General features: G+C 48.8%; 1 protein-coding gene across 1 annotated transcript in view; it reads left to right on the top strand.

Moving 5' to 3' along the window:
• Window positions 1-10539: 10539 nt before the first annotated feature.
• Window positions 10540-22291, top strand: part of LOC122372868 (synaptotagmin-15-like) — a gene marked incomplete at its 3' end in the record, with an annotated part of 33532 nt that continues 21780 nt past the window's right edge. Inside the window, exons 1-4 of the mRNA XM_043350520.1 lie at window positions 10540-10603; window positions 12759-12890; window positions 13414-13509; window positions 18148-18271. Of these exons, the coding sequence (XP_043206455.1) occupies window positions 10540-10603; window positions 12759-12890; window positions 13414-13509; window positions 18148-18271 (416 nt within the window). The remainder of the gene's footprint in view (window positions 10604-12758; window positions 12891-13413; window positions 13510-18147; window positions 18272-22291) is intronic.

Here is a 22291-nt window from a genome sequence, read left to right as displayed (position 1 = left end):
TGGTTCAGCTAGTAACCATAGATAAAGTTATTTTTATACTTGAAGCCTGTCTCAAATAGCCCCATAGTGTGGGGCTATTTGAGACAGTTTTGGTTGCAAGGAGATTGAAGAAAATTGGTCAAGCTAGGGATAATTCTTTTAGTGCCATGCGATTGGAAATTAAATTTTGATACTTCTAGGAAAAAGCATTTCTTTCAACTACAGTTATATAACCCTTATAATCAAACTTTTTGTTTTTCGTTGGACATAGCATTTCGGTCTGCTAAAAAATTGCATTACTTTATGCTAGGGCTGTCAAAATATTATGTGATCCTAAGCTTTAAAAAGCACAGGATGATTATCTAGGACTATTTCTTAGTCAACGGCAGTGAAATTTTCAAATAAAGTTGTTGTGTTTATTTCTGGCGGCGTGAAACATATAGGCCGAAAGTTGGTGGGGCTATTTGAGACAGTCTCGCTACTGCATTAAAGGGACTATCCCACCTTCTAAAATGTTGTTAAAACCAGTTAAATTGTGCCCGACTTTATAGATTGGATGACCAGGAACACGGTTCTGGCATTTATTTTTCATCAAACATCTTAGGCTTCCCATATTTCAAACACAAACTTTCAAATATGTGACGTCACAGCCCAAAATTACCTCCTTCCCCAGGCCACATTACTGTCATGAAGCTGATTCTTTTTACTCTGTAGGCACCACAACAAAGTTCAGACCAAGTTTTAAGCGATTTTTCAACGAACAAACCCATTTAAATCAGAATGACTAAACGAGATGACGTCACACTAACGGTCGCTCCATGTTAAAGATAGGGCCTTGTACAAGGCCCATTTTCAAATGAAAGGAACGAATTTCTTCAACACCAAGAGGCCGCGGGGGTTGCAACCTAGATAGATAGTGGTTTCTGAACCTCGCCGCAAACTTGGCTATCTCAACTCAAACCCCATGTCAAAGGTGGGATAGTCCCTTTAAACGTACCGTAATGCATTAACCCGCGCCCTGCTGGGGGGGGGTGTTTGAACACCCCCCCTTGTGGTTTTTCGCGAATATCTCAAAAACGGCGGCGCGGAGCGCCGCCGTTTTTGGTACACCTTATCATACATCAATTCTACACATGTTGTGAAAATTTCAGACCAAGGTCATTCAAGGTCAGGTCACCAGGTCACTTGAAGTGACCTCACCTCATAAAAAGTTTCAATGTCTGTCATAGCTACACCGAGTGACCGATCGCTTTGAAACTTTCAGCGATTGCTAAGAGCAATAGCTTGTACAAAATGTATATCTCAGAATTTTGATATCGATGACCTAAGGTCAGGTCAATTTTGCGACCTCCCCATCATAAGTCAATGGGAGAAAATTGAAATGCGCCTCTTTTGGATGAAAAACATTATAAACACTCCCAAACACCGAATTACAAGTGGTTTAGACACACTGAACATGGAAATGGTGTCCGTGACCCTTGTTTATGCCCTGAGGTCATCTTAGGTCACGAATGGTATCTAACAGTTTTTCGCAAATAACTTTTGATAGAGGCATGCTAGAGCGATGAAAACGCCTTAGATGTGTTCAGCTCGACGATACGGATCGACTGATATGCAACATGACCCTTTCCGGTCAGGTCATGACCTTGACCTGAGGTCAAATTTTCAAGTTGACCTTTCAAGGTCAAGTTATAGTTCATTCGATGCGTCTTGACGAGAGGAACACGATGCCGGTAAAAGTAAGCTCGCACAGGGCTTGGGTCAAAAGTTATTGCAGAAAAACTGTTTCCAAAAAAATCGGCTATTTTTGCAGTTTTTGCCCCCTGCAGGCAAAACCGTTGACGTTAGGTCAAATCTGAGAGAAATACTCAGAAAGGGCGTTAATAGGGCTATCGAATGCGCTTTTCTGCGGCGCTGTAGCTCTATTGGTTCCCGAGTTATGCGTTGGCTTCTTGGAAATTTTCGCCATTCGACCTGGAAATCGGCGAAATTTTGCCTTCAATGGCCTCTGGTGACCTGACCTTTGACCTGACCAAAAAATTGACTGAAGTGATTTCGTCATTATTTTTGACGCTCTTTCGAACGCCGCCTTCCGCGTATCGCTACGTGGCCCAGGAGCCGAGTTACAAGGGGGGGGGGGTGTTCAAACACCCCCCCCCCCAGCAGGGCGTGGAAATCCAGGACCCCCAGCCGGGCGCGGGTTAAAAAAGGGAAAGCAGGTTCCAGAATGGTTGAATGAATTATATGCATGATCGATTGTTCCATTGCACATCAACCTGTGAAGAAATAACAGAAAAAGGTCAAACGGCTTTGATTTTATACCGATTTTCCTAGATCACTGCATGTTGTATCGAATGACCGGTTACCGCACTGCATCAAGTACGTATGTGTACTGAAGGCTCACCTAACAGTAAGTATGTATGATATTATTGATAAATAACCTTCAATGGTGCTTCTGGTCAACCAGAGTAGACATGGGTCGATTACCGACCACGTCAGTGACTGATGAAACACATTCTATGCACATATTCATAAAGGTAACTAATATCGTCACAAACTGGATTGTCGTATTAACCCTCGCCGGACCTATTGGTTTTCTACATACGCGCCGGCCGAGGGGGGGGGGGGCGGGTACGACCCCCCCCCCCTCGCCGTTTCGCCCCTGGTGGAGCTAGCGCGTCGCGGAAAAAACGAGCGTGTGCGCCGTTACGAGACGCAGAGATTGGTACCCGATTTTAAGGTCCTAGGTCAACCGGTGACCTCTGAGGTCAGGTCAAGTGGCCCAAGGCACGGTTCAGTTTTTGGTGAATAACTTCGCGAAAAACGGCCGCAGAGCGCCGATTTTGGCAGCATCGTGTTCGCCTCGCTCAGGCGCGTCGAATGATATACTTTTTGTCCGGGTCAGGTCAACTTGGGGTGTTGACCTCAGGTCAAGGTCAGGTCAGCACCCCCAGGTCACGAAGTTGGTCGAAAGAGGTCATGTCGCATATCACTCGATTCGGCAGGCCTTCCTGAGTCCATTGGTGGCTTTCCCGACTCGCTAGCTCAATTTGATCAAGAGTTATTGACGAAAAACTAATATGACCTTGATGACGTCATAAATGACGTCACGCAAGGTCAACATTGCAAAAGTGACGCATCTAACCTTGCAAGGAGTGCATCAAATCACGATTCTGTGTGCTTGAGATAGTTGGAGATCGTTCCCGGCGCCAGAATAGCAGTTTTCATTTTTCCCCATTGACTTATAATGGTGAGGTCACGAAAATGACCTGACCTCATATGACCTTTAGGAAAAATCCGAGATATACAAGTTGTGGGACTCGTAATGGATACTAGATCCTGCAAGTTTCATTTCCCTGTGACATCTCCTCTGGCAGTGAGGGCGTTTCGAAGTTGCGACATCTGAAGACCGTGCAGAGGTTCACTTATGACGTCATAGGTCAGTGACCTGACCTGACCCAAAAATGCGGTTGGTGTCAAAAGATGCAGCTTGGATCAAAGGTCAGGTATGCCAAGTTTCAGCTTTCTATCGCCAGCGTGTTCGGAGCTATCGCGAAAAAACCCTATGGGGGGGCGGCACCCGCCCCCCCCCTCGGCCGGCGAGGGTTAAGTTACAATGTGTAATTATTGCTTGCTGCTAAAAGTGCCGTGAACCCATGGCCGATTTATCGGTGTTCCTTAGGTCGAACGTTTGATACACCTTAGGCAGATGGCGGTAAGTCTTTAGGATGCATCATATCACCTGTCTTTAGGGTCTTGGCATCACAATCATCAGCTGTATTTGGTATACGTTGAGGTTTGACGAGGTGGGTATTATCGGGATTCTGAGACATCGGGTTACACAATTGTCACTACCGCTAACAATATATAATGTCTTCATGTAAAATGTGCTTAACCCATAAGTAAAACGATAGTTACGATAGATTCGGTTGCAAAGTTTCCAAAACTTCAACCAAAGTGGACATTACGCCTGTAGCGCTGAAGCCGCCAGGCTCGCAGTGCCCTGACAGTCAACTAGAATCGCAGTGGGCGTTGCTAAAATTACCAAAAAACCGCAATCTGATTGTGTGCTCGGTGTACCGACCGCCGCGTTATTCCGCGACCGCACTGCGTGCAGATTTCACAGACCTCGAAACCCAAATTCAGCGCGTCCTAATCGACCACCCAAATGTCCCGTTTGTCATATGCGGCGATCTGAATTGTGACTTGTTAAAGAGCGCTAGCTCTCCCGCCCGTCAACACGTTAGCGAGTTCCTCTCTGACTACTCCCTGGATCAACTCGTGACAACATCAACATTCACTACCGGTTCTCTCTTGGACGTGTGTATTGTACAAAATCGAAAATTTGTGCGTTCTTGTAGCGTAGCCCATTGCCACTTCAGTCCACACAAATTCGTCTACGTGACCGTCGACGTGCCTAAGCAGCGCTTAAAACCATCTATCATCCAATCTAGATCGTTTAACCGTTTGGACGTTCACTCTATCAACCTAGAGCTGCTGACTGTCGATTGGCAGGAAGTATATAACTCGACGTCGGTTGGCGACAAGTGGCAGGCCTTCTTAGATAACTTCCTACCTGTCTTCGATGACCACGCCCCCCTCAAAAATGTGCTGATAAGAAACCCTACCGCACCCCCTGTATCTGCCGCTACCCGCGAGATTATGTCCCGGCGTCGCTCCGCGTTACGCCGGCTAGGCCGCGAGTCTCCCGAGTACAAGACGCTCAACCGCTCGGTCCGTGCAGCCTTGCGCCGAGACCGCCGTCACGACCTCCAAAACGAGATCAGCGAGCGTGGGGTCAACAAAGTTTGGCAATGCATCAAATCAGTGATCGCTGGAAAGAAAGATGGTCCAAATATTCAGCCCGACCTATCTCCCGACGACCTGAACTCCTTCTTCGTTTCTGTCGGGCCCCGGATCGCCACCGAATTGAGCACCCAGAACATCAATACTGACCTAAACGTACGTCTCCCCCGAGTCGGCGCATGCTATTTTAAGCCGAGAGCCATCACTCTCGGGGAACTCGGACACACAGTGTTCAGCATGCGAAACTCCGCCGCGCGTGGCACCGACGCTATATGTATCCGGATGTTAAAAACTTGCTTCCAAACCATTGGCGACATTATTTTGCACATCATAAACACCTCAATCACCCGTTCCGACATACCTATTTCCTGGAAACACTCTATCGTCCAACCCATCTTCAAGTCTGGCAACCCATCTGACCCCAGCAATTTCAGACCGATCTCCCTAGTTCCCGTTATCATGAAAATCATCGAGCGTGTAATCCATCGGCAGCTCTATCACTACCTCTCCCAAAACCACCTTCTTTCGTCTACCCAACACGGATTCCGCCCTCGGCACTCCACTGAGACTGCACTGCTGTCAGTCACAGATAGCATCCTTGCCGCCACCGATAGGGGTGAGATCTCAATGCTGTGCCTCATAGATCTCAGCAAATGTTTCGACGTCATCAATCATGAACTCCTTGTCAAAAAACTTGAAATGTACGGCATTGAGACCTGGTTTTCTGCTTATCTCCATGGTCACACGCAGAGCGTGTCCCTGAAAGACAAAACCGGCCGTAAGATGACCTCCCGACCGCTCCCAAACACCGTGGGCGTTTTCCAGGGATCGGCGCTGGGTCCCCTGCTTTTCACAATATTCTCGAATGACCTTTCCCTATTTGCTGGAGATGCCACCGCCTATCAGTACGCCGACGACACCCAGATATTGGTGAGCGGCCCACGCGACGACATTAGGAGCCTCATCTCGCGCATGGAGGCATCACTCGCGTCACTTAACGCCTGGTTCTGCGCACACGCCCTGAAAGTCAACGCTTCTAAAACTCAACTCATGGTATTCGGTAGTCGACAAAATCTACGTAAACTGCCTCGCTTCAAAATCTCATTCCGTGACGCTGAGCTCCAGCCGTGTACTCAGGTGGGAAACCTGGGTGTTGTATTCGACGGCGCACTCACCTGGGAGGCACACGTAGCCGAGCTGAGCCGTCGTTGCATGGGCGTACTGATCGGCCTCTCCCACGCACGACACTGTCTCCCAGACGGCATCCTCAAAACGATCGTGACGGCACTTGTCATCTCGCGCGTCCAGTACTGCCTCACTGTCTACGGAAATGGCTCCCGGAAAAACTTTGACCGGCTCCAAAAAATTATGAACTTCGCAGCACGGGTCATCTTCGGCCGCCGTAAATTCGACCACGTCTCTGGCCTCCGCGACTCGCTTGGATGGATACCTCCGAAAACTATGGCCGATATTCAAACCCTCGTAACTGCTCAGAAAATAATAAGGAACGGCGAGCCCGAAGAACTAGCTACTATGTTCACTTATAACAGTGACGCGCGAAAGAGGTCCACCCGGCAAGACCACCTTCTCCACCTCCCACGCTCGCGGCTCGAGACAGGCAAGCGACGGTTCGGCTACCGGGCCGCGGCGCTACTCAACAGTCTGCCTCCCGGTGTCATCGAACAGCGCCCCGCCCAATTCGCCCGTGCGGCCAAGGCTGCAGTCTGTCCGGCGTTCGCGACCGCCCGACGCTGACTCATGTCAGGGGGAGGGGGTACCCGCAGCCGTGTGTGGCGCGCTGACTTGAATTGTCCGTATGTATATAGAGAGTGAGTGTCCAGTGATTAAATCGTTATGCCTGTGTTCTACTGCCCCTGCATGTTTTTGTTCCAACCCGTCTCAGACTCTGGACTGTAATCGCCACGCCCCGTGTGGATTGTCCATGATTGTAATACATACATACATACATACAACCATGTTAACCCGCGCCCTGCTGGGGGGGTGTTTGAACACCCCCCCCCTTGTGGTTTTTCGCGAATATCTCTCCGCGCCGCCGTTTTTGGTACACCTAATCATGCATCAATTCTACACATGTTCGAAAAATTTCAGACCAAGGTCATTCAAGGTCAGGTCACCAGGTCACTTGAAGTGACCTCACCTCATAAAAAGTTTCAATGTCTGTCATAGCTACACCGAGTGACCGATCGCTTTGAAACTTTCAGCGATTGCTAAGAGCAATAGCATGTACAAAATGTATATCTCAGAATTTTGATATCGATGACCTAAGGTCAGGTCAATTTTGCGACCTCCCCATTATAAGTCAATGGGAGAAAATTGAAATGCGCCTGTTTTGGACGAAAGACATTATAAACACTCCCAAACACCGAATTACAAGTGGTTTAGAGACACTGAACATGAAAATGGTGTCCGTGACCCTTGTTTATGCCCTGAGGTCATCTTAGGTCACGAATGGTATCTAACAGTTTTTCGCAAATAACTTTTGATAGAGGCATGCTAGAGCGATGAAAACGCCTTAGATGTGTTCAGCTCGACGATACGGATCGACTGATATGCAACATGACCCTTTCCGGTCAGGTCATGACCTTGACTTGAGGTCAAATTTTCAAGTTTACCTTTCAAGGTCAAGTTATAGTTCATTCGATGCGTCTTGACGAGAGGAACACGATGCCGGTAAAAGTAAGCTCGTACAAGGCTTGGGTCAAAAGTTATTGCAGAAAAACTGTTTCCGAAAAAATCGGTCATTTTTGCAGTTTTTGCCCCCTGCAGGCAAAACCGTTGACGTTAGGTCAAATCTGAGAGAATTACTCAGAAAGGGCGTTAATAGGGCTATCGAATGCGCTTTTCCGCGGCGCTGTAGCTCTATTGGTTCCCGAGTTATGCGTTGGCTTCTTGGAAGTTTTAGACATTCGACCTGGAAATCGGCGAAATTTTGCCTTCAATGACCTCTGGTGACCTGACCTTTGACCTGACCAAAAAATTGACCGAAGTGATTTCGTCATTATTTTTGACGCTCTTTCGAACGCCGCCTTCCGCGTATCGCTACGTGGCTCAGGAGCCGAGTTAGAAGGGGGGGTGTTCAAACACCCCCCCCCCCAGCAGGGCGTGGAAATCCAGGACCCCCAGCCGGGCGCGGGTTAAGCTGCAGGTAGGGGTGCTTTTCGTATAACTTAAATTGTGGGTTTTCTGTATTTCTCATTTAATGCCAAATTTCTTTCAGAACTTTTCAAAATTTTCAAAAACCCTATCCATGGAATTCATTGCAAAATTCCAAATTTACCTGAGCAAAAATTGATCAAAAATATCAAACGGTTTTAATTTTACAGCAATTTTACGAAGCCATTGCCGTACTGTCTCAAATAGCCCCACTGTCTCAAATAGCCCCACTTTACGGTATTGTCTTCCACTACACCTAAGGCACACGTGCTGAGAAGATTAGAGTGGGCCAACGATAACTTAAGATGATATAGCAACAAGAAGTGTAACGTGCACGCGCAGTGGAAGGGGGTGGATTTCGCCAATCTCACCTGTTTTCGCGAATAAATCACGCCGCAATCATTATATTAACGTCAAATTTTCAGTACCTGTCCAACATCAAATTGCGAATCTTCCCGTGCAAGCAATAGGTAAATCAGTCCACAATTTTTTTTTAGTAATAGCGGTGTAAAATCAAACATCCTGCCGGGGCGGCGCGGCGGCCGGCGCCGGCCGATACTCGCCACCTGAATGGTAGACTGTGCCGGGCCGGCGCGGGACGGTTTCATCTTTGCACTGCGCTTCTTACCGCTGATTATGATCGATCCGCATCAAATCTTGTGTGAAGGCTTAGAAATGTACAGGCAATCTTATGGTAAAAAAAAGAAAATAAATTAGTAAAAAGTTGAATTATTAAGGTGCAAACACAACATTGTGACTGAAACGTTTCCCGCGTCGGCCGACCCACGACTCTGCCGGCGACAGCTTACTCTTAGCAGGCCACTAACTGCCAAATTTTTGGTTAGATTAACTAGAGATTCTCTTAACCCTCGCCCGTATTGGTGTTTTTCCAGCCGAGAACGTATAAGGGGGGGGGGGGGTCCGTTGGACCCCCCCCCCCTTGCCGTTTCGCCCCTGATCGAGCTAGAGCTTCGCGGAAAAAACGAGCGTGTTGCCCGTGACAAGAGGAAGCCGATGATACCTAATTTTAAGGTCCTAGGTCATTGGTTGACCTTGCAGGTCAGGTCAATGACCCAAAAGTCGGGAAAATCGGGACCTGTTAGAACGTCGTAAAGTGTGGCTGCTACGGGGTTTTTCGGGGTGCTGATCACGAATATCATGTTAGTTTTGATCACAGATGATGTCTTCATGCATTTAGTCCGGGTCGGGTCAGGTCAGGTCAGGTCAACCAGTAGGGATCCTGCCGGGTATTCCTAGTAGGTGTCAACCGCCTCTGATAGCTTCGTAACATGTTACGAAGGCACCAAAACTACTTCGTAAATGTTCAAATGGTTGCTAAATTCGAATTCAGCTGCAAAAACTGACCTAGAAACATGTAAAACTCGAAAAAGTGTACCGAGGTCATCAAAGGTCAATGACCTGACTTGACCTTCAGGTGACCTTGACACCCACTCTAACGCATGGGGGCAACATCATATCACATGTTTGAACGCTTGAAACCACGAAAAGACTGCAAACGCGCGGCTAATGCGAGCCGACATACGCCGAATCGCGATTCCGGCCAAACATGGTCTCGAAAAGTAGGTCACAGGTCAAAGGTCATTGGGGTCAGGGTCATGGAATTTTCAGAGTAGATGTAAAATTGATTAACGCGAGGGTACTGAAAGTTTCGTCGCGATCGGCCGCTTTTTACGCGAGTTATTCGCGAAAAACCATAGGGGGGGGGGTCCGTTCGACCCCCCCCCCCCTATACGGGCGAGGGTTAACATGCCTAAAATATCGAATAAAGAAAAAAAGGAAAATCGGCCGGTAACTCTTAGAGCTATTGCCTATTGGTGTATAAACGCAAAATAGTCACTTTGTTAAATTTGATCACGTTTAACCTCACCTGACCTTGAATGTATTCATCTAGGGTTATGAAATTGGTACACGATTAAGTTCCCCTCCACCCCACCTACAAATCAAATTCCGTTTTTTAATACTTCTCTTGGCTAAGCCGGGCCTTTCTCCCCAAGCGCTGGGGGAGTCAGGCGTATTTCCTTTTTGCAACCAAAGAGAGGCACTACCCGGAGAATGTTCAATTGTATCATTAAAAAACTGGCTTACAGCTCAGCGATGACCAGCTATCTTCGTTTTTTAAGTATAGCATTTGGCCAGCCGGCAACTGTCGTGAGATATATTGGTAAACACCGAGTGGATCCTCCCCTCCTTCATTCTCAGCAGCTCCAAAAACATGGCCTGCCTGCGTGGCATAAGTGATTCGGCGATAGAAAGGCCGGAACCATTCAGCCTTGCTTTTGACCGGAAAAGGATGTCTGTTGGAGCCTGTTGCAAGGGAGGTAAACTCCAGCAGTATCTTTCCATTCTGCAGTCTTATGACGGCCTTGACCTGCCTGTCATCCAGGGTGTGGTTCAGATACTGTCGCACCACAGACTGAATCTGCCTCACTGCCTGGTCCCGCTGGGTGTGCGTCTGAACCGCCGGCCCGGAGAAAAAACAGGCATGCCAGCCTCTGCTCCCCTCGCTCCAGCTCCTGAACTCGCCGTCTGAGGTGGGCTGTCTCCTTACGCAGTTGGACAATGTCCGGATCAGCGGAATACTGCCTGTTAGACACCGCAGTGATCGAGTCCATTGTGAAAGACAGTGAGTGACTCCTCGATCGCCACTAAGCGCCCGTCACTCGCGGCCTTTATCTCACGAACACATTTCGCGTCTTCTTCCACGATGAATTTCTTTAGCTCAAAGTTCACTTTGTCCTGTCCTCCATCTTTTGGAGAACACGCCTTTCGCTTTTTGGTGATATCTAGACCCACACGCGACTCACGCTACACTACAACACTAGCTGGCCCGGCTCTCTCGCTCCGCCAGCCGCGCGGGGTGCGGTCCGAGCGCCGCAAACGTCCGGCCGGGTCAACGTCTACCGGTCAACTCGACAACTATCTATGGAGTTTCAGTAACATTGGTTATTTCAGTACGTAATAGGTCTGGTGGAGGGGAGGGGGCGCGTTATGGCCCCGCGAGGCGCCCAGAAAGGAGAGGGGGCACGACCCGGAAAACCTACCGATCACTGTACCAGAGCAAACATTGTCTTTTGTTATTTCCATTCAATATCTCTGTTTACAAGTTTGTTTTTTTCACCGACGTACTTTAATCCTAAACTAATGTATTCCTGGTAACATTCACTACGTTTCCATGACACGTCTACACCTTTTTAGGCGCAATTTCAAAAAGTTAAAGGCCAAATTCAAAAAGTTTACGTTCAAAATGCACGTGAACGTTTTGAATTTGGTCTTTGACTTTTTGAAATCGCGCCTAAAATGCTGTAAATCGATTTAGCGATATTTCACGTGCGTTTTTCTCGGAAACTATTTACCTACCTTATGCAAAAAATGAGCGTATATATGGTTTTAGCTAGCACCTAATCCTGTATTTACATTTTTAAATTATGCCTTAAAGGGACCCTCCCACCTTAAAGGGACCCTCCCACCTTAACATTAGTTTTGAGTTGAGATAGCCAAGTTTGCGGCCAGGCTCAGAAACCACCATTTATCCTTGTCGCAACCCCCGCAGCTTTATGGTGCTCAAGAAATTTCTTCCCTTTACTTGCAGGGTGGGACCAGCTTGGTCCCTATCTCTTAACCATTACGGGAATCTGATGACGTCATCAGGCTTTCGAACGTCCGTTAAATGTTTGACTAAAACGTTTTGTAGCACGCGGTGGTATATGCTGCTTTGCGCGCAACAAATGCCGCACTTTCAAATAAAGTCGCTAGGAACAGCGGAGATCCCAAAAGTAAACAAAAGTAAAAGTCTAATATCTTGAAAACCGGTGAATATTTTTCGATGAAATTTGGTAGATATTCGTTTTTGCTCTTTCTGAACCGAGCGACATCATTTTCATGCCAATTCATTAACTTTTTTGAAGGTGGGAGGGTCCCTTTAACATTAGATTTGAGTTGAGATAGCCAAAATGGGGTCCCTGGCTCACAATTACCGGTTTCGGCACTCACAACATCCAGAAATGCCTTAAATCGGAAATATTGAATTTCAAAATTGCAGCATTTTGATTCAGAGAGGCTAATGCATAGCAATACCCCTCTGAATGTGTGACGTCAGCGCAGATATCTAACGATTTTGAAATGTTTGACTAAAACGTTTTGTAGCACGCGGTGGTATATGCTGCTTTGCGCGCAACAAATGCCGCACTTTCAAATAAAGTCACTAGGAACAGCGGAGATCCCAAAAAGTAAACAATCGTAAAAGTCTAATATCTTGAAAACCAGTGAATATTTTTCGATGAAATTTGGTAGATATTCGTTTTCGCTCTTTCTGAACCGAGCGACATCACTTTCATGCCAATTCATTAACTTTTTTAAAGGTGGGAGGGTCCCTTTAATGCTATGATGGAGCAAATCCATTTTTCAAAATCGGCTTAGCTTGTGTCATGGAAACGTAGCCATTGTTCGGCTTTTTGCATTTTTAATGTCGAGGAAAAGGTTAATTGCTTTTACTTATCTAATTATATTCAATATGTTCCTCGCTCCAGCACTTAACATTTACCTTTTTTAAATACATTATTCGGCTTTTGCATTTTTAATGTCGAGGAAAAGGTCAATTTCTTTTACTTATCTAATTATATTCTAATGTATTCTTCTTAACGACCGTCTGAGGTCACCATACAGCCGACTGGCCTGGGGGACGACATGTGGTGTAGGCGGCGCTCGTGTTCGCTGTGTGTGTGTATGTGTGTGTATATGTGTATGTATGTATGTCTATGTGCGCCGCGCTGTGCCGGCAGAGCCGGCGGGCGCCGACGGCTGGCGCAGCGGCACGCCGTCGCCGCTGGGCTCCCAGTACTGGTCGGCCGAATCGTCTCCGAGCGAGGCGCGCGCCGGCTCTCCGTCAGCCGTCTTCTTCAGCCGGTCACCAAGTAAGCCGACTGGTGGGCACTGGTGGGCACCCCAGACCAGCTGCCCTCCATCGGCGCTCCGCCACCCATATCGAAACACACGATTCATTCTCAGAAACAACTTCACTATTGGATCTCTGTTCAAGTTCAAGTACATCATGTCGTGAGATCCATACAAGTCATAGGTATCCCCAATTATTGTCCGTGGGATCCACATAGATCATAGATCCTAACCTACAGAATTGTCGCGAAATGACAATAGATCATAGATCCAACCTTAACGTTTGTCGAGAGATCCACTGAGACACAGACTTCTCTCTATATATAGAGAAGTCTGTGACTGAGATCATAGATCCAGCCTGTAAAATTTGTCGAGAGATCCACGAGGATCAAAGGCCCACCTTTCAGATCCATGCACATGTCTGGTTGTGACCAATTGTAACTGATGCTGTGACTAGTGTGAGTGACGTTTACTGATGCCAGTGCTGATGTTTTCGAAATCAGTGGCTGACGCTGTCCCACTGACGCTGCTGCCGCTCGGCAGAGAGAGCGGCTCTGGGACGGCTGGACCCGGACCTATACCGGCTGACGGACGGAGACCAGACCGAGGACGACCAGACGGAGCAGCACGCCGCACTCGGTGAGCGGAGCGGGCCAGCCCAGCAGCCCCATATACCGGCCAGCCCCATATACCGGCCAGCCCCAGCAGCCCCATATACCGGCCAGCCCCATATACCGGCCAGCCCCAGCAGCCCCATACACCGGCCAGCCCCAGCAGCCCCATATACCGGCCAGCCCCAGCAGCCCCATATACCGGCCAGCCCCAGCAGCCCCATATACCGGCCAGCCCCAGCAGCCCCATATACCGGCCAGCCCCAGCAGCCCCATACACCGGCCAGCCCCAGCAGCCCCATACACCGGCCAGCCCCAGCAGCCCCATATACCGGCCAGCCCCATATACCGGCCAGCCCAGCAGCCCCATACACCGGCCAGCCCGAGCAGCCCCATATACCGGGCCAGCCCTATCAGCCCCATATACCGGCCAGCCCGAGCAGCCCCATATACCGGGCCAGCCCCAGCAGCCCCATACACCGGCCAGCCCCATATACCGGCCAGCCCCAGCAGCCCCATATACCGGCCAGCCCCATATACCGGCCAGCCCCAGCAGCCCCATATACCGGCCAGCCCCAGCAGCCCCATATACCGGGCCAGCCCAGCAGCCCCATATACCGGCCAGCCCCATATACCGGCCAGCCCCAGCAGCCCCATACACCGGCCAGCCCCAGCAGCCCCATATACCGGCCAGCCCAGCAGCCCCATATACCGGCCAGCCCCATATACCGGCCAGCCCCAGCAGCCCCATATACCGGGCCAGCCCCAGCAGCCCCATATACCGGCCAGCCCCATATACCGGCCAGCCCCAGCAGCCCCATATACCGGGCAGCCCGAGCAGCCCCATATACCGGCCAGCCCGAGCAGCCCCATATACCGGCCAGCCCCAGCAGCCCCATATACCGGCCAGCCCGAGCAGCCCCATATACCGGCCAGCCCGAGCAGCCCCATATACCGGCCAGCCCGGGCAGCCCCATATACCGGCGGGCAGCCGGCCGACAACAGCTCTCACATATTGACCAGTCGCCGTCAGTCAGAACCTTTCAGGATGTGTGCAAAGTTTCGCCTCTCTATCTTCTCGCGTTGCGACGATATCGTCATTCGTCGCAGAGGTAAAGGGGGGGGGGGCAACTATATGCCCCCCCCCCCCCCAGTGGCCGGCGGGTGGCGCGGAGGCCCAGCGGCCGCCGGGCTAACCGTTTTACATGACAAATGCGATTATGTGGGTCAGGCAGCCTTTGGGGCCAATTTAGACTATGCTCTGGTGAAGGTTAGGTCAAGGTCAGGTCAGATTAGGTCAAATTTGAAATTTGGTGTTTGCATACATTTGGTATCGATTCGATGCAGCTCGTCACGGGGATTCTAATGGTGGTCTTTATTTGCGCTACGAGGTTTAGAATTGCTAAAAGTTGATTTGGAAAATTTGACGTCATCAATTTTCAAAAGTTTTTTTTTCGTTATAACTTGGTCAAAAATGAGGTATTGGTCCCAAATTCGGTATCTGGACAGAACACGGTAGGGACTATCATATATATTCCTTTTTCGAATTTCGAAAAAATAACTTTGGCTCTTATCCCGCGCCCTGCTGGGGGTGTATGTGGTTGAACACCACTCCTCTGCAGTTTTTCGCACACATTATCATACATCGTTTCTACATATGCTGTGAAAATTTTAGACCCAGGTCACTTAACCCTCGCCGGCCGAGGGGGGGGGGGCGGGTGCCCCCCCCCCCTAGGGTTTTTTCGTGATAGCTCCGAACACGCTAATGATAGAGAGCTGATACTTGGCATACCTGACCTTTGATTCAAACCGGATCTTTTGACACCAACTGCATTTTCGGGTCAGGTCAGGTCACTGACCTATGACGTCATAAGTGAACCTCTGCACGGTCTTCAGATGTCGCAACTTCGCAACGCCCTCACTGCCAGAGGAGCTTTCACAGGGAAATGAAACTTGCAGGATCTAGTATCCATTACGAGTCTCACAACTTGTCTATCTCGGATTTTTCCTAAAGGTCATATGAGGTCAGGTCATTTTCGTGACCTCACCATTATAAGTCAACGGGGAAAAATGAAAACTGCTATTCTGGCGCCGGGAACGATGTCCAACTATCTCAAGCACACAGAATCGTGATTTGATGCACTCCTTGCAAGGTAAGATGCGTCACTTTTGCAATGTTGACCTTGCGTGACGTCATTTATGACGTCATCAAGGTCATATTAGTTTTTCGTCAATAACTCTTGATCAAATTGAGCTAGCGAGTCGGGAAAGCCACCAATGGACTCAGGAAGACCTGCCGAATCGAATGATATGCGACATGACCTCTTTCGACTAACTTCGTGACCTGGGGTTGCTGACCTGACCTTGACCTGAGGTCAACACCCCAAGTTGACCTGACCCGAACAAAAAGTATACCATTCGACGCGCCTGAGCGAGGCAAACACGATGCTGCCAAAATCGCGGCTCTGCGGCCATTTTTGCGAAGTTATTCACCAAAAACTGAATCGTACCTTGGGGCACTTGACCTGACCTCAGAGGTCACCGGGTGACCTAGGACCTTAAATTCGCCGATGTACCCGCCCCCCGCCCCCTCGGCCGGCGCGTATGTAGAAAACCTATAGGTCCTATAGGTCGAAGGTTAAACTGGCCTCTGAGGGCCCAAACCGGCCTCTAAAAGTCCCACACCGGCCTCTGATAGTCAATCAGCCCAGTTGCAGTGGTGGCTGATATAAACCTTTTAAAAACGTTATAGGCCTGGCTGAGACTAGCTGGGCCGTTCATGCTGCTTTTTATAGGTAGGTACCTATATTGAAAAGACTCGCTTTGCACGTTTCACGCTTGCTCGTAATGGAAAAGTTGCTGGATGCCTCTGGAATTTGCATGGGTGACAACGGCTGCGGAGGACAGGGGAACGCGTCCGTCCATCAGTTAATAGTTTGAGTTTTTGGACGGGAGTCTCCCTGAAATTTTAACCAATTTTGTTTTCGTTTTTGTCTCGATTTTTTTTTTTACCTCTGAGCATGCTGCGAAAACAAAGTGGCCGAAATCCGAGGAGAAATTGGATTTTGGGGGTAGGTTAGGTTTTGGACCTCTGGGACCCTGCCCCCCCCACACTTTCGAAAACGTTCCTACGCCTATGGAGGCCAGCATGATGTTTTCCGACCAGTACAAGCTCGTGGAGTGCTCCTGGCGGCCATCCGTCTTGTTCGCCTGCTCTGGTAGGCGCCGACGAGTGGTGATCAGATGGTGCCGACATGCGTCAGCCGCCGGGCCAGCAGCTCCTCACAGGCAGGTCGGCCGCCGAGCCAAATTTTGGGTACCTGCAGGGAATTGATTGAAGTTTATTGTGACAAAGTTTCAAAAAAATCGGTCGGAAATGTTTTGAGATATCGAGGTTTTAGTGACGTCATGATTTCTGAGTTTTCGACCAAAAACGGCATATGTTCAAAAAATCATATAAAATCACAGAACAGACATACAGACATGCCGTAAACGCCATTCGACTGCCAATACCATGATTAATCAAATGTCTATCTTCGATTATTGATTATCGTTCCGTATTTTCCATAATCTGGAACTGAATCTTGGCAATTTTTCGTGACTACTTCACGACCATGATACATGAATTTATTAAATTGAACTTTTTGAGCCAAACACGTACACATATGATAAAATGAATGTCACCATCGTGTTCTACGCCCCAAATTGCCTATAAAACATGTGTCACAGGCTGCGAATATCAGTTTTGATTTTCGGGGATATGTGCCTACCCGGTTGACCTGACCTTGACCCTGACCTATGCTTGACTGACCCCTACATGGAGCTGACACTCTTGTAGGCCTTAAAAGATGGATTGTGCACCGTTTTGACAGAGTTTATGGCGAGAGGCGCCCATTGCGAAGTCCTGAAGTCCATGCTACTGAAAGCCCGATTTCAGGTGTTTGACCTGACCTTGACCCGACCTGTGACCTCAAAATTCGACTTTAAAATACTCATCTGAAGTGTCTCGTCGCGCTCTTTCGTTTGCCGCCTCGTGCGTTTCGCTGCGCCTATTGGTTCTCGAGTTATCGGCTGGGGGCGTTTAACGCCCCCCCCCCCCCCAGCAAACGGTGGGTGGCGAAATACCCCAGCAACTGCCGGGTTAACGCTCCAGTGATGTGGAGTTTGGGGTCCGGTTCTTTGGCTTTGCCCGCGTACGGCGCATGTTCAGAATCAGGACTAACCAGGACCTGGCGTCCGCCACGTCCCGGAACAGCAGGCTGTTCTAGTCCGGCTTGTTAAGCGTTTCACAATGTTTTGCTCTTATTTGTCATGGGAGATCACACGCATGCAGTAGGAGCTTTTGCTTTACAAGTATGCTTGATTCAATATCTTTTTTTTTGTTGTACCTATGTTATTTCCTGATGGCAAATAGAGCGAAAGAGAGAAATGCTTATTCTGCTACTCTGCTGGAATAATAAAGCGGTATCTGCTAACTACTGGGGCATTGAAGTATGAGAGATTTCCCAGCCCTGGCCGCAGGTCATCTGTGGTTGTCTGTGTCCTGTGCCGCCCTGTGCCGCAGGTCGGCTGTGGTTACACCTGTGTCCTGTGCTGCAGGTCGGCTGTGGTTCTCTCTGTCCTGTGCCGCAGGTCGGCTATGGTTACACCTGTGTCCTGTGCGCAGGTCGGCTGTGGTTATCTGTGTCCTACACCGCCTCAGAAGAGAAGCTCACCGTCACCATCATCAAGGCCAAGAAACTGCCGCAGAGAAGTCGAGATGAGCCGGACTCCTGTGACCCGGTCATCAGGTGAGGTCAGAGCAGGGCCCGGTCATCAGGTGAGGTCAGAGCAGGGCCCGGTCATCAGGTGAGGTCAGAGCAGGGCCCGGTCATCAGGTGAGGTCAGAGCAGGGCCCGGTCATCAGGTGAGGTCAGAGCAGGGCCCGGTCAGACCACAGCCCGGTCATCAGGTCCTCGATGCAAACTGACGACACCAGACCAGAGCGAGTGTTGACCCCGCACTTATAGGGGGGGGGGGGGGAGGGGGGTCAACCGGCGAAACGAACAAGCGCGGACGTACGGTTCTACAGGGTCGTTAGTCGTTACTCGTTGGTCGCTCGGCCAGCGGGAGGGCAACCAGTTCCGCCCCTGTATCGCGTGGCCCCTTGCTCCGCCCAGTTACGCACGAGCGTACTCCACGCCGCGTAGTAGCGTGGGGAGGGGAGCGTTAGAATGGTGGCATGTATAGAGGCTAGAACCAGTTTCCACCGCCATGCCACCGCCCAGCGGCATGGAGCGGGTTCAATGACCAGGGCACGGGGAAAGGTCAGAGGTCAGCTATAACGTAGAGCTTTGTGTCTCCCTCCCCTCTGCGTGTAACGACCGCACGACAGCGGCCGGCGGCCGATCAGGCTTGACATGTCAAGGTCACCTGCAGTCAACGGGCTTGGAGAGTTGGTCGAGTGTGCGTCCGCGGCTGACGACAGTCTCGACCATTGTCTATTTGCTGCGAGAGCTGAAATTCTGCAAACCTGACCTTTGATTCCAGCCGACTTTGTATGACAGCTGCTGTATTTTAAAGGTAGTGTGCCAGCTTTCCTGGACCGTATGGAGTTAATGGCCCAGATAAGGAGAACCGGATTTTTAGAACTTATCCATACCTTCAAAACTCATGGAAACGTCTTAAATTCTTCAAATTTTGAGTACCCCAGTGCGAAATTCGCCCCGACGGGTTGTCGGTCGTACCCCAACCACATTTCACACCACTATGAACAATAAATGCACACACTGAAATCGCTATTACCGATATGCTCATCCAATCAAGTTTCGATAAACCCGTTCATCATCATCTCCTGCGGTTTCGAACACGCCTGTTAGGTGGCTTCTGATGCTCGTCGAGGTCGGAATTTCCAAATACGCGTGGTGCGTCGGGCCGCGCGCTCTGACTTCGGCCAAGAAAAATGCGTCAGCTGATCATTGTCATTTCTGCCACTTGCGTGTGGTGAAATGGGGTCATAACTTATACTTGACGGCTTTTTCATATCAATTATTTTACATAAAATCATATTTCAAACCATAAATAATGTTCGACAGCCAAATAAAAGAAACAATACCAATACGGGCTTACAGTTTAAGGCTCGACATTGTGTTGTCTACGATTAGACAGCTGATAACTCATTCCCGTACGTCGTATGGTCGCAACACTATAATGACCTTTGCTTATTGTCACAAGTGCGCCGCATTCGCGATTGTTGCCCGACGCCTGTTTGCAGGTGAGCCCACTACAGTTGTTATACATATCTAAAAACCGAAAAACTTTTAGGCGAAAAAGGCACTATTCCAGGCCCATTTTTGATTTTTTTTTTTGCGATATTAGGTAAAAACAGAAGCTTCTGATCCTAGGAAAAATAAAATGGGAAATCTTTCAAAGGTGGCACACTACCTTTAACCCTCGCGCATATTGGTGTTTTGCCAGCGTCTAGCGTAAAGGGGAGGGGGTCCGTTGGACCCCTTTGCCGTTCAGCCCCTGATCGAGCTAGAGCTTCGCGGAAAAAAAGCGTGTTGCCCGTGACGAAAGGAGGCCGTTGATACCCAAGTTTAAGGTCCTAGGTCATTTGTTGATAGGTCAATATATACTCAAAAGTCGGGAAAATCGGGACCTGTTAAAGCTTCTTAAGTGAGGCTGTTATAAGGTTTTGCGGGGGTGCTAATCACGAATTTCAAGTTAGTTTTGATCACAGATGATGTTTTCGTGCATCAGGTCACATGTTACGAGGGAACCAAAACTACTTCGTAAATGTTCAAACGGTTTCTAAATGCGAAATCAACTCCAAAACCTACCCTAGAAACATATAGAACTCGAAGCAGTGAACTAAGGTCATCAAAGGTCAGTGACCTGACTGACCTTCACGTGATCTTGACACCCACTAGAATCCATGGATCAACATCCTTTCCTTTCATATGTTTGATCGCTTAAAGCCACAAAAAGACAATAAACGCGCTCCTAATGTGAGCCGAAATACGCTAAATCGCGATTCCGACCAAACATGGTCTTGGAAAACAGGTCACAAGTCAAAGGTCTTTTGGGTTAGGGTCATAAAAATTTTAAGGATAGGCGTAATATTGATTAACTCGAGGGTACTGAAAGTTTCGTCGAGAACAGCCGCTTTTTGCGCGAGTTGTTTGCGAAAAACTAAGAGTGGGGCGTCTGTTCGACACCCTCTTATAAGTGCGAAGGTTAAGGTCAGGCCGTTGACCAATGACGTTAAAAGTGAACCTCTGTAAGGTCCCAAAATGTCGCAACGTCGCAACACCCATCGTGCCAGGGGACCTTTCACTGGGTTATGAATCTTATATGATCTACACAGTATGTATGTATTTACCGAATAAGGTCGCTCCACTGGTGCAGGGCTATTCTGCGACCTTCGTCATATACAATGCAATATGAGCACACAATGAACACTTCATAAAAGACACCTAATAAGATCGATCAATACAGTGGACCTAATATGACACAAAATACACGATCATATGATATATGATCATATGATAAATACATATGATCTACACAGTAGGTACATACTATCTCCTAGAGGCCTCACAACTTGTATGTAGTTATCTCGTATTTTTCTTAAGAGTCACCTGAAGTCAGGTCGGTCACGCAACCTCACGATTATTAACCCGCGCACCGACGGGGGTCTGCGCCAACTTCGCACCGACGGGGGGGGGGGCGGATGACCGCCCCCCTGAGATCTCGAGAACGAAGCAAGATAGCGACAAGCGGTAAACGGCATCGGATACGCACGGCCAAGATCTACAATTTTTACAAAGGTCATTTTCAGGTCAGGTCAAAGATGACGTCACAGGGGTCGAAAAAGTCAAAATGGCGGCGCTAGATATGGAGAGAGTTTTTTTCTCGAATAACTTTCGAATTAGTCAAGCTAGGAACAAACTAAGGGCATCATCGTGATCCTCTCGTCAATCCGCATCGAATGATATATATGTTGACCTCGAAAGGTCAAGGGCAAAGGTTGACCTCAGGTCACGTGACCTCGAGGTCATCATGTATGTCATTCGATGCGTCTTGACGAGCTGAACACAATGAGACCATCCACGCGTCTGTATCTTGTTCCTGTACGGAGTTATTGGCCAAAAACCTTTGGTGACCTTTGATGACGTCACATGACCTCACAGCTGCCCGTCAGCAAAACAGACCTCAAGGTAGTGAAGGTTGATCGTATATAAAGTCATGTATGGTATATGGGGCCATTCCGACCCGTTTTAGTGGTAAAAACAGGGAGTTGATTTTTCCCCCATTGACTTATAATGGGGAGGTCGCGAAATTGACCTGACCTTAGGTCACCGATATGAAAATTCCTAGATATACAAATTGTAGCTACAAATGACCTTATAATATCCTGCGACTTTCAAAGGCTTCCGACATCTACTGTAGCTCTGGCACGGTCACAAAGTTGCAAAAAAGTGATTTGAGGTTGGGTCATTCAAAATGACCTGGTGACCTGACCTTAAACGGTAGGAGGTTCAAACTTGCACACCATGTGTAAAATTGATGAGGTTATAGTCATACCAAATTTCGCGGCGCTACGCGCCGCGGTTTTCCCGCTATTCGCGAAAAACCTCAGGGGGGGCGGATATCCGCCCCCCCCGTCGGTGCGCGGGTTAATCATTGGGGAAATATGAAAACTGTTATTTTGGCGCCGGGAGCCGTCTAAAGCTGTCTCAAGCGCATTAATTCGTGATATTATACAATCTTTGCGAGCCCCAGCATTTACTTTTGCATTCTTGATCTTAGGCGACTCCATTTATGAC

Source organism: Amphibalanus amphitrite, unplaced genomic scaffold, assembly GCF_019059575.1.
Source record: "Amphibalanus amphitrite isolate SeventyFive unplaced genomic scaffold, NRLGWU_Aamphi_draft 001411F_arrow, whole genome shotgun sequence".
NCBI lineage: Eukaryota > Metazoa > Arthropoda > Thecostraca > Balanomorpha > Balanidae > Amphibalanus > Amphibalanus amphitrite.
The sequence above is the reverse complement of the archived record's forward strand: the minus strand, read 5'-3'. Positions and strand labels throughout refer to the sequence as shown.